The sequence below is a fragment of the Coregonus clupeaformis genome, chromosome 24 (genome assembly GCF_020615455.1).
Source record: "Coregonus clupeaformis isolate EN_2021a chromosome 24, ASM2061545v1, whole genome shotgun sequence".
Classification (NCBI taxonomy): Eukaryota; Metazoa; Chordata; class Actinopteri; order Salmoniformes; family Salmonidae; genus Coregonus; species Coregonus clupeaformis.
Genome location: NC_059215.1, coordinates 53,717,044 through 53,730,608, shown reverse-complemented (window position 1 = coordinate 53,730,608; position 13,565 = coordinate 53,717,044). Strand labels below are relative to the sequence as shown.

Below are 13,565 nucleotides of genomic sequence, written 5' to 3'. Positions count from 1 at the left end.
CTGTTAAGTCTCTCCATTGGTCCATTGTTATACCATCCCCCACATCCCTGAATAAGCCTATCCAATCAGATATGTTTTATTCTCCACAGTCCAACCCTTAAGCCTTCTATGGCCGACCGTCTTTCAGTCCTTCAGTACATCATTCCAGGAGTGACTGAGCATGTCCTGCTGCTCTATGTACCCTCTATGTCCCCTCTATGTACCCTCTATGTCCCCTCTATGTACCCTCTATGTCCCCTCTATGTACCCTCCATGGTCTCCTCTATGTCCCCTCCATGGCCCCCTCTATGTCCCCTCTATGTACCCTCCATGGTCCCCTCCATGGTCCCCTCTATGTCCCCTCTATGTCCCTCTATGTCCCCTCTATGTCCCCTCTATGTCCCCTCTATGTACCCTCTATGTCCCCTCTATGTACCCTCCAGGGTCTCCTCTATGTACTCTCTTACTTCTATTTCACTTTTATGTCTCTATGCTGCTTTATAGATGAACTACATTTTACATTTACATTTTAGTCATTTAGCAGACGGTTTTATCCAGAGCCACTTACAGGAGCAATTAGGGTTAAGTAACTTGCTCAAGGGCACATCGGCAGATATTTCACCTAGTCGTCTCTGGGCTTTGAACTACTATGCAACATACATTCTCACTGCTTGAAATTCAAACTTTCTTCTGAGAACATTTGCATTGCATCAGAGGACATCCGATTCAAAGGAGGACATCTACTTACTTCAGAGCTGGCAACTCAAAGTGTCTGGAAAAGGCTATCAATGTACCACTGGGTCACAGTGACCGATAGTCTAATAGGGAACTAACTGAGTGACAGAGGACAGAAGTGGATAAAGTAAAAGTGAAAAGAAGGAATCTATGGAAGCATCAATATATCCTTAGTACATTTCTAACAGCTGTTTCAAAATCTCACAGAATTTCTCGCTCTTTCCTGTCCGCAGACAGACAAAGCATTGGAGGAGAATTTTGAATTTTAACAAACTCATCTGTGAAGGATATGGATATACATGATATGGCATCAAACATTGCCTGTTCGTACTGCCACAACAACAACAACAACAACAACAACAAGAGGGAGTTGGTTGGAGACCACAGGTAAGGGTGGTAACCATAGCAACACAGGTAAGGGTAGTAAACATTTGATGTAAAAACCAGGGTCTGTTATTAAACTCCAGATTAGGTTTCTTTAGAATGGTCTGAAAAGTGTCTTCTAAATCTGTGCATCCTCATCCTTATTCTGAATATATATTCTTGATAGAACTCAGCAGTAACTATGCTTGTCCCTCTCAGAACATAAAAAAACCTTTCTAGTTTGTGTTTTTCTTAAATGTGCCAGAATAGAGGTTTGCCTCAGAGTGTATAACTACATCCTCAATTAAAATCCCAACGGGCTGCATAAAAAGATCGGTCTGGCAGTTGAAAAGCAACATTATAGTGAACGGTAGGTCATACCACTCTATTCCGTCAATATTGTATATATAGACGTATATATGTCATATATATCAATAACTTTCCAGTTATATTTCTCATATACATTTTTCCAGTGTACTGCCACAAACATATGGTCAAGCTATTGTAGTAGACAGAGAATTAGTGTATTGTGGACTATGATTACATCATGCATGATTCCTGATCAAAACATGCCTTCATGCAAGTCATATCTATGCATTGAACGAGCACAATAATAATTATTTATCTGAGACTCAGTCGGTCAGAGCGAGTCCCCACCCTTCTTCAGCCCAAGTCTAAACGCTGACTTATGACCCCTACCCAGTGTGACAGTGTGAATGCCCATGTAGAAAATGTATTTTTCATAATGTCAGTATAACAAAGCGAGAGGAGATGAAAAGAGACTAGTGTGACATGGGCTAAATGTTATTTTTTCTCTTTTTTTTTTTGCTGCTCAAATAATGTAAAGATAGAAGTATATTCAGCACAAACAAAGTAAAAACCGTTTGTCTACTGTTCTGGGGTTCTTTCTTTCTCTAAACTTTCATTCTTCGTATTTAAAACTTGATAAGACGGTACAGGAAGTGGATGTTACAGAGGCCCTGTCAGACTGCATAGTAGAACAGTTCTACAAGGTTCTGTAGTGTAGGTTCCGTCCCGTTCCTCTCCTGAGGTGCTCACATAGTGGTGGACATTTCGCTGCAGGGGCTCGTCCACACAGGGTGCTGGCAGTCAGAGACTCTTTGCTCCAATAAATCTCCCTCCATCTTGTTTGCAGAGGTTTCTGTCCCTTCTTTTCGATGATCCTGAACATATAATATAGTATGCCAATGGCGGGCACACTTTTACTATTATTGAGTTATTATTGATAATTATTTATATTATCATTGTTCTTCCTCACATTATTTCCAAGAAATAAAGAAGAAATTCATCATCAGGCAGTAAAATCATTTAGTGATAATGATTGTGTTCTAACTAAATCCTTATCGTAGGCAACATGTACATCGCCATCGGTGTTTTTCTTCAACGACAAAAATCCTTAATTTTGTGTTAAATTGAAGTCTGTAAACATTTTTTTGTGTAGTTTTCGTACATTTGTTGGGCTCAGAGTCCCTTCTGGCAGTGTGTGGTACTGTAATCACTGAAACCTAACTAACACTTTGATTCCCGCTCCTCTTTTTGGTTTCTGTCCTTCTCTTTCCTCTCTGCCTCATTCTCCTCCTGTTTCTCCTTGTCAGGTTTGGTCACGCTGTCGTAGGAGGGGAGAGAGGCGGTGGAGGGTGTGCTCTCTTTCTTCTCCAGGTTGTTGGTCCCTCCGTTCTCCAGCTTGGTCATGGGCCTGCGCTTGCAGACGAAGCCCCGTTTGAGGAGGTGAGCGCGGTAGGCTTTCTGGATGCAGCGTGCGGACACGTCCTCCTGGCGCCGGCGCAGCGTCGTGGTGATGGGCTCGTAGGAGACCTTGGAGGGGTTAGCCTGCACGAAGCGCTCCTCCATCTGCGTGCGTAGCATGTCCAGCTCCCCGCTGTCACCCAGCACGCGTTTGGTGAAGGCAAACAGGATGTCCAGGCAGTGGATGCGGTCGCCGCTGACCATGGGCATGTCCATGGCGATCAGCTCAATGGTGTTGGGTTTGGGAACGCGGAGAGGGTGCTCCAGGGTGTCGGCGAAGTCACCCAGTTTTGCGAAGGTGATGAACTGGGAAGCGGCGGGGTCGAATTTCTCCCAGATTTCATAGAAGGTCTCAAAGTCGTCTTCACTGAGCGGGTCAGCGCTCTCTTCTGTCGCTACACTGAAGTTCTCTAAGATGATGGCGATGTACATATTGACTACGACAAGGAAGGAAATAATGATATACATGACAAAGAAAAATATGCCAACTGAGGGGTTTCCGCAGTCGCCTGTCGCAGGTGCACCTGGGTTCTCCAGGGTTGGGTCGCAGTCAGGAGGGTAGTTGAGGATGGGGAGCAAGAGACCATCCCAGCCTGCAGACGTGGTGATCATGAACAAGCAGATCATGCTGTTCCCGAAGGTCTCAAAGTTATACATGTCGTCTATCCCGGCCTCGTGTTTGACATAGCCGAAGTTGGACATTCCGAAGATGCTGAAGATGAACATCACCAGGAAGAGCAGGAGGCCGATGTTGAACAGGGCAGGAAGTGACATCATCAAGGCGAAGAGTAAAGTCCGTATGCCCTTGGCCCCTTTGATCAGACGCAGGATGCGGCCGATTCGAGCCAATCGGATGACCCTGAAGAGGGTCGGCGATACGAAGTACTTCTCAATGATGTCAGCCAGGAACATGCCTGTTGAGGAAGAGGGTGGTGGAGACAAGACACCCAGAGACAACACAGTTAGCAGACATGAATTAACTAGGGCTGTGGCAGTCATGACAATTTGTCAGCCGGTTATTGTCATGCAAAAGACTGTCGGTCTCACGGTAATTGACCATTAATTAAAAACATAAACATGTTTAGCATCTGTAGGCCTCCACGTATACAAGCCGCTGATGGGCGCCTTTGGAATATCTACATTAAAAAAAGTATTATAAAAAATTTTTATATACACCACAATACATCCATTATTTATTTTAGTCCGGTCTAAAGAAACATTATGATATGAAGAAAATGTATTTCAGAAGAACAGAATATGAGTTGGCCTACTGTAGGCCTATGTCATCTATGTCCCTGTGAGTTAGCATATTAAGTAGCTATGTTGAGCGTAAAAGTTATCATTTGAAACAGGTCCTACAGTATATGCTAGATTTAGAGTTATTTGGCAACTTTAGTTGTGAACGATACAAACCTTAGAATGTCTTAGAAATGAAAACATATATGGGCTGCATGGTGCGACTATAGGCTATTGACGATTTAAGACAGTAGCAAAAGAAAGTGGCGCTCTGTTCCTTGCGTCAGGCTGCACAGCTGTTTTCTCATCAAGTGATCATATTTTCACCCATCAGACTATTCTCAATTTAATCTTGTCTATATTTATATGTACAATTTATTTCGATTTAGAATAGCCCATTTTCAAATGGGCAGGAACAGTGGCGGGGGAAAAATACATGTCATCCGTATGCACTCCAATAGCGAATGGAGGCCACGCGCTTTCTGCCGGTCCATTTTGTAGGCTACTTCGGTTTTATAGAGGAGCATGTGCTTTGAGAAATAAATACAAGAACACTTATTTCACTCCACGCATCAACTGTTTGAGGAGCATACTCTCGCTGCCTGACAGGTGATATTCCGCCCAAAGTCTGCATGCCATGGGCTCTCCAACATTGTTCCTGCAGCTACCCAGTGCTTAATTTGGGAAACCAAGGGAAATCTGTTCGGGAACATCGATAGTAATTTGTTTTTGCAAGTAAACATATTTCACTAAATTGTTGACAGCCCGTCTGCGTGCTCGAGAAAGGAATAAAGGAGGGCGAGGAGGAAATGGAAACGAATGGTGGTAACATATTCTGTATAGCTAAAGGTAATGTGTCACCCAATTTATTATGAAAATGTTTTTAAAAAATCCCTATTACTAGGCTATTCAAAATCAAATACAAATTCACTATAATCATAGGCTACCTGTAAGCCGCCTTGCACAATCAACGAACCAACAGCATCGCCTAGGGCTATACGTTATCTCCCAGACTCATGGATATACATTTTGGAGCCTAGCATAAGCTAACCAGTCCATCCAGTATGCATAATAATACAGTACTCACTCAGGCCATTACTCAAATTAGTTTAATTTTGGATTATAGGCTAGACCATTTATGTACCATAGACATCTTAAATCAGTTTTGTTTTATGTTTTTCTGCCATTTGTAATATGCGGTAGGTTATTTACATTTTAGTCATTTAGCAGATGCTCTTATCCAGAACGACTTACAGTTAGTGAGTGCATACATTTTTCATACTGGCCCCCCGTGGGAATCAAACCCACAACCCTGGCGTTGCAAGCGCCATGCTCTACCAACTGAGCTACAGGAGACTATGTGTTGTATAATGGCACAATCAGAATTTTAATTCAGGTTTTTCTTTCAGGCTTGGGCTCATAAGCCTATGCATATGCATAAACTATAATATGGTATGGGTGTTTGGAATTAACCATCACCTTAGAAAGCGCTGTCCATTTCATTGTGTTAGGCTTTGAAACAACATCCACAATAACCATGTTCACCACTGTTTTAACATGCTGTTGAACTTCTTTCTTCAAATTGATCATCACAGTAAGGTGAGTTTTAGAAGTACTATAGGCCTACTGTTTTGATGATAAGTGTTTGATGTGATTTTCGACTGCATTTGCATTGATGCCAGAGTGGTTAGAGGGACAATAGAGCCCTGAGTACCAGGCCATTAGGACCTGATGGTAGTTAGCAAGTTGGTTACTACTACAGATTACTGTGTCTCAAAGGTCACATGGAATTTTACTGCAGTCATGACTCATGACTGCTGGTGTGGTGGTAATACGGTCACTGCAACAGCCTAGACTCAACCCAATGTCTATCTTAAAGATGTCTCTCCCCTTCTACAGTTTTTGGAATAGTGATAGTACAGATGTAGGATCTTAATTTGACCAATATTGTTGCAGCAAAATATCCCTGCGACAACAGGATTTGAAAGTTTAGTCCATAATGTTGCTTAAATCGGTGGTTAGGCTATTAGCTGACCAAAATACGGCTACGTGAAAAGTGCGATACTGTTAATATAACCGTGTGTAAGTGTGGGTTTAAGGTGAATTTATGTAAATCACAAAGCTCATCTGCATTTCCTGCAGCGCAGGAAAATTCTCAGCAACAAAAAAGAATGATTCAGAGCTGCTTTCTGAAATCCCAAATATACTGTGTATGAAAGAGTACTCAGCAGAGAAATCGAAGTCTGGCTGAGTCTATGGAGGCTTTCTATGGATTTGTATTGTATGCACCCGAAATGGCACCCTATTTCCAATACATTGACCTACTTTTGACCAGTGACCTATGAGTCCTGGTCAAAAAGTAGTGTACTATATAGGGAATAGGGTGCCATTTTTAGACACTGCCTCACTCCACTCACCCGCAATGGACAGGATGACCACAACCGTGTCGAACACGTTCCAGCCATTGGTGAAGTAGTAGTGGCGCAGGGCGAAGAGTTTCAGGACGAACTCGGTGGTGAACGCCACGATGAAGATGAAGTTAACCCAATAGAGGATGTTCTCCGTCTCCTCCGACTGGTCGTCTGTCTCCACCATCATGGTGACCATGTTGAGGCAGATCAGCATCATAATGGAGATGTCAAAGACTTGCTGGGTCACAAAGTCAAACACCAACCCTTGGATCTTGTTCTGTGGAGACAAGGCCACAACAACAGGGCACCATGCACACACACACACACACACACACACACACACACACACACACACACACACACACACGTACGCATGCAGAGACATACACACACAGACAGACACAAGAACAACAACAACAACAACAGCACACATTTTGTTAATCGCAAGGAAACACTACCACAATCGATTGAAATTAATATTTCAGTGTTAACATAATACAAAGTGTTACGTCAACAATGAAATACTGAAAATACTGATTTCAATATGTTGTGGCAGCACAGGAGGTTGGTGACGTCTTAGGACGGGCTCGTGGAAATGTCTGGAGCGGAATATGTGGAATGGTATCAAATACATCAAATCCATGGTTTCCATGTGTTTGGTGACATTCCATTGACTCCATTCCGGCCATTATTATGAGCCGTTCTCCCGTCAGCAGCCTCCTGTGTGTGGCAGTGTTTAACATCATAAAGACCTAGCCTGGTCCCATACTCTATGTGTTGAGCTGGATAAACAAATATGGAGTGAATTTTATTGCCAATAAAAGTCAATGAAAAAGCCAGGCTAATAAAGGCAGGGAGCAACAGCCAACCTGTGGTCTGGGAATGGGTTTCTGGGGCTTCTTTGAACCCAGTTTCTTCATGGCGTTGTAGTACTTCTTCTGTTCCTCTGTCATGAAGATGTCCTGACCTCCAAAGTATAGGGACACACAAACATTTGGTTACAACCAACCCTAACCCAGGGTTTCCCAAACTCGGTCCTCGGGACACCAAGGGGTACACGTTTAGTTTTTTTGCCCTAGCACTACACAGCTGATTCAAATAATCAACTAATCATCATTTGAATCAGCTGTGTAGTGCTAGGGCAAAAAAACATAACGTACACCCCTTGGGGTCCCGAGTACCGAGCTTGGGAAACGCCCTAATGCTAAAGAATAGGGACAATCAACCCCAACCCCAACCCTAACCCTAACCCCAACCCTAACCCCAACCCTAACCCCAACCCCAACCCTAACCCTAACCCCAACCTTAGCCCCAACCCTAACACTAACCCCAACCCCAACCCTAAATTCCAAATTTTCCTAATTGAAAAGCATTGAAGAGAAATGGAATTGGAATTTCAGTGTACTTCCTGAACTAACTGAAATTGAAATGGAATGGACCACAACCCTGCTTTCAAATGTCATTGAGCGTAACACTTTATATACAGGAATAATGCTTTAAAACTTGTTATAAGCATGTTTGAGCCTCTATGTTATACAACAAGGCGTATAATAGGATTTAGCAAAAAGAGACAGGGGAGGAGGAGGTAAGAAAATAGGTCTTATCTTTTTCTTCTGTTGGTTGAAGTTGTCAATGATGACACCGATGAAGAGGTTGAGGGTGAAGAAGGAGCCAAAGATGATGAAGATGACGAAGTAGATGTACATGTAGATGTTGTCTTCATAGATGGGCTGGTCCTCCACCCTTCTGGAGTCTATGGCTGCGTACATGATGTCCATCCAGCCTTTGAATGTCGCCTTTGGAGACAAAGAGATCCGATTAACTTAATATATACAGCATATGAAGAAAAAAAATCTAACTCAAACCCACATTTGATGTGTGTCCTGGAGAAGGAAAGGAAATGTGAACATGTGGACATAACAGAGATGTGGACATGTGGACAAAACAGAAATATGGACATGTGGACATAACAGAAATGTGGACAAAACAGAAATGTGGACAAAACAGAAATGTGAAACAGAAATGTGGATGTGTCGACAAAACAGAAATGTGAAACAGAAATGTGGACATGTGGACAAAACAGAAATGTGGACATGTGGACAAAACAGACATGTGGACAAAACAGAAATGTGGACATGTGGACATAACAGAAATGTGGACATAACAGAAATGTGAACATGTGGACAAAACAGAAATGTGGACAAAACAGAAATGTGGACATGTGGACAAAACAGAAATGTGAACATGTGGACAAAACAGAAATGTGGACATGTGGAAAAACATAAATGTGGACATGTGGACATACCAGAAATGTGGACATGTGGACAAAACAGAAATGTGAACATGTGGACAAAACAGAAATGTGGACATGTGGACATACCAGAAATGTGGACATGTGGAAAAACAGAAATGTGGACATGTGGACATAACAGAAATGTGAACATGTGGACAAAACAGAAATGTGGACATGTGGACAAAACAGAAATGTGGACAAAACAGAAATGTGAAACAGAAATGTTGACATGTGGACAAAACAGAAATGTGGACAAAACAGAAATGTGGACAAAACAGAAATGTGAAACAGAAATGTGGACATGTGGACAAAACAGAAATGTGGACATGTGGACAAAACAGAAATGTGGACATGTGGACAAAACAGAAATGTGAACATGTGGAAAAACAGAAATGTGGACATGTGGAAAAACAGAAATGTGGACATGTGGAAAAACAGAAATGTGGACATGTGGACATAACAGAAATGTGAACATGTGGACAAAACAGAAATGTGGACATGTGGACAAAACAGAAATGTGGACAAAACAGAAATGTGAAACAGAAATGTGGACAAAACAGAAATGTGGACAAAACAGAAATGTGAAACAGAAATGTGGACATGTGGACAAAACAGAAATGTGGACATGTGGACAAAACAGAAATGTGGACATGTGGACAAAACAGAAATGTGAACATGTGGAAAAACAGAAATGTGGACATGTGGAAAAACAGAAATGTGGACATGTGGAAAAACAGAAATGTGGACATGTGGACATAACAGAAATGTGAACATGTGGAAAAACAGAAATGTGAACATGTGGAAAAACAGAAATGTGGACATGTGGAAAAACAGAAATGTGGACATGTGGACATAACAGAAAGGTGGACAAAACAGAAATGTGGACATGTGGAAAAACAGAAATGTGGACATGTGGACATAACAGAAAGGTGGACAAAACAGAAATGTGAACATGTGGAAAAACAGAAATGTGAACATGTGGAAAACAGAAATGTGGACATGTGGAAAAACAGAAATGTGGACATGTGGAAAAACAGAAATGTGGACATGTGGAAGAACAGAAATGTGGACATGTGGACATAACAGAAATGTGGACATGTGGACATAACAGAAAGGTGGACAAAACAGAAATGTGGACATGTGGAAAAACAGAAATGTGGACATGTGGAAAAACAGAAATGTGAACATGTGGAAAAACAGAAATGTGAACATGTGGAAAAACAGAAATGTGAACATGTGGAAAAACAGAAATGTGGACATGTGGAAAAACAGAAATGTGGACATGTGGAAAAACAGAAATGTGGACATGTGGACATAACAGAAAGGTGGACAAAACAGAAATGTGGACAAAAACAGAAATGTGGACATGTGGACATAACAGAAATGTGAACATGTGGACAAAATAGAAATGTGAAACAGAAATGTGGACATGTCGACAAAACAGAAATGTGAAACAGAAATGTGGACATGTGGACAAAACAGAAATGTGAAACAGAAATGTGGACATGTGGACAAAACAGAAATGTGAAACAGAAATGTGGACAAAACAGAAATGTGGACATGTGGACATAACAAAAATGTGAACATGTGGAAAAACAGAAATGTGGACATGTGGAAAAACAGAAATGTGGACATGTGGACATAACAGAAATGTGGACATGTGGACAAAACAGACATGTGGACATGTGGAAAAACTGAAATGTGGACATGTGGACATAACAGAAATGTGAACATGTGGACAAAACAGAAATGTGAAACAGAAATGTGGACAAAACAGAAATGTGAAACAGAAATGTGGACATGTGGACAAACAGAAATGTGGACAAAACAGAAATGTGGACAAAACAGAAATGTGAAACAGAAATGTAGACATGTGGACAAAACAGAAATGTGGACATGTGGACAAAACAGAAATGTGGACATGTGGACAAAACAGAAATGTGGACAAAACAGAAATGTGGACATGTGGACAAAACAGAAATGTGGACAAAACAGAAATGTGGACATGTGGACATAACAGAAAGGTGGACAAAACAGAAATGTGGACATGTGGAAAAACAGAAATGTGGACATGTGGAAAAACAGAAATGTGGACATGTGGACATAACAGAAAGGTGGACAAAACAGAAATGTGGACAAAACAGAAATGTGGACATGTGGACATAACAGAAATGTGAACATGTGGACAAAATAGAAATGTGAAACAGAAATGTGGACATGTCGACAAAACAGAAATGTGAAACAGAAATGTGGACATGTGGACAAAACAGAAATGTGAAACAGAAATGTGGACATGTGGACAAAACAGAAATGTGAAACAGAAATGTGGACAAAACAGAAATGTGGACATGTGGACATAACAAAAATGTGAACATGTGGAAAAACAGAAATGTGGACATGTGGAAAAACAGAAATGTGGACATACATAACAGAAATGTGGACATGTGGACAAAACAGACATGTGGACATGTGGACAAAACAGAAATGTGGACATGTGGACATAACAGAAATGTGAACATGTGGACAAAACAGAAATGTGAAACAGAAATGTGGACAAAACAGAAATGTGAAACAGAAATGTGGACATGTGGACAAACAGAAATGTGGACAAAACAGAAATGTGGACAAAACAGAAATGTGAAACAGAAATGTAGACATGTGGACAAAACAGAAATGTGGACATGTGGACAAAACAGAAATGTGGACATGTGGACAAAACAGAAATGTGGACAAAACAGAAATGTGGACTGTGGACAAAACAGAAATGTGGACAAAACAGAAATGTGGACATGTGGACAAAACAGAAATGTGGACAAAACAGAAATGTGAACAAAACAGTAATGTGGACAAAACAGAAATGTGAAACAGAAATGTGGACATGTCGACAAAAACAGAAATGTGAAACAGAAATGTGGACATGTGGACAAAACAGAAATGTGAAACATAAATGTGGACATGTGGACAACACAGAAATGTGGACATGTGGACATAACAGAAATGTGGACATGTGGACATAACAGAAATGTGAACATGTGGACAAAACAGAAATGTGGACATGTGGACAAAACAGAAATGTGAAACAGAAATGTGGACATGTGGACAAAACAGAAATGTGGACAAAACAGAAATGTGGACATGTGGACAAAACAGAAATGTGGACAAAACAGAAATGTGAAACAGAAATGTGGACAAAACAGAAATGTGGACAAAACAGAAATGTGAAACAGAAATGTGGACATGTGGACAAAACAGAAATGTGGACATGTGGACAAAACAGAAATGTGGACATGTGGACAAAACAGAAATGTGAACATGTGGAAAAACAGAAATGTGGACATGTGGAAAAACAGAAATGTGGACATGTGGAAAAACAGAAATGTGGACATGTGGACATAACAGAAATGTGAACATGTGGAAAAACAGAAATGTGGACATGTGGAAAAACAGAAATGTGGACATGTGGACATAACAGAAAGGTGGACAAAACAGAAATGTGGACATGTGGAAAAACAGAAATGTGGACATGTGGACATAACAGAAAGGTGGACAAAACAGAAATGTGAACATGTGGAAAAACAGAAATGTGAACATGTGGAAAAACAGAAATGTGACATGTGGAAAAACAGAAATGTGGACATGTGGAAAAACAGAAATGTGGACATGTGGAAGAACAGAAATGTGGACATGTGGACATAACAGAAATGTGGACATGTGGACATAACAGAAAGGTGGACAAAACAGAAATGTGGACATGTGGAAAAACAGAAATGTGGACATGTGGAAAAACAGAAATGTGAACATGTGGAAAAACAGAAATGTGAACATGTGGAAAAACAGAAATGTGAACATGTGGAAAAACAGAAATGTGAACATGTGGAAAAACAAGAAATGTGGACATGTGGAAAAACAGAAATGTGGACATGTGGACATAACAGAAAGGTGGACAAAACAGAAATGTGGACATGTGGAAAAACTGAAATGTGGACATGTGGAAAAACAGAAATGTGGACATGTGGACATAACAGAAAGGTGGACAAAACAGAAATGTGGACAAAACAGAAATGTGGACATGTGGACATAACAGAAATGTGAACATGTGGACAAAATAGAAATGTGAAACAGAAATGCGGACATGTCGACAAAACAGAAATGTGAAACAGAAATGTGGACATGTGGACAAAACAGAAATGTGAAACAGAAATGTGGACATGTGGACAAAACAGAAATGTGAAACAGAAATGTGGACAAAACAGAAATGTGGACATGTGGACATAACAAAAATGTGAACATGTGGAAAAACAGAAATGTGGACATGTGGAAAAACAGAAATGTGGACATGTGGACATAACAGAAATGTGGACATGTGGACAAAACAGACATGTGGACATGTGGAAAAACAGAAATGTGGACATGTGGACATAACAGAAATGTGAACATGTGGACAAAACAGAAATGTGAAACAGAAATGTGGACAAAACAGAAATGTGAAACAGAAATGTGGACATGTGGACAACAGAAATGTGGACAAAACAGAAATGTGGACAAAACAGAAATGTGAAACAGAAATGTAGACATGTGGACAAAACAGAAATGTGGACATGTGGACAAAACAGAAATGTGGACATGTGGACAAAACAGAAATGTGGACAAAACAGAAATGTGGACATGTGGACAAAACAGAAATGTGGACAAAACAGAAATGTGGACATGTGGACAAAACAGAAATGTGGACAAAACAGAAATGTGAACAAAACAGTAATGTGGACAAAACAGAAATGTGA

General features: G+C 40.8%; 1 protein-coding gene across 6 annotated transcripts in view; it reads right to left on the bottom strand.

Annotated features, from left to right (window-relative positions):
- Positions 1-346: 346 nt before the first annotated feature.
- The window catches only part of scn8aa (sodium channel, voltage gated, type VIII, alpha subunit a), a 136,332-nt gene continuing 123,113 nt past the window's right edge, over positions 347-13,565 (bottom strand). For all 6 annotated transcript variants that reach the window (XM_041845459.2, XM_041845460.2, XM_041845463.2 and 3 more), the window contains 4 exons: positions 8,096-8,287; positions 7,361-7,465; positions 6,498-6,768; positions 347-3,758 (listed from right to left, as the gene is read on the bottom strand). In XM_041845459.2, the coding sequence (XP_041701393.1) occupies positions 2,608-3,758; positions 6,498-6,768; positions 7,361-7,465; positions 8,096-8,287 (1,719 nt within the window). In that variant the 3' untranslated portion in view covers positions 347-2,607. The remainder of the gene's footprint in view (positions 3,759-6,497; positions 6,769-7,360; positions 7,466-8,095; positions 8,288-13,565) is intronic.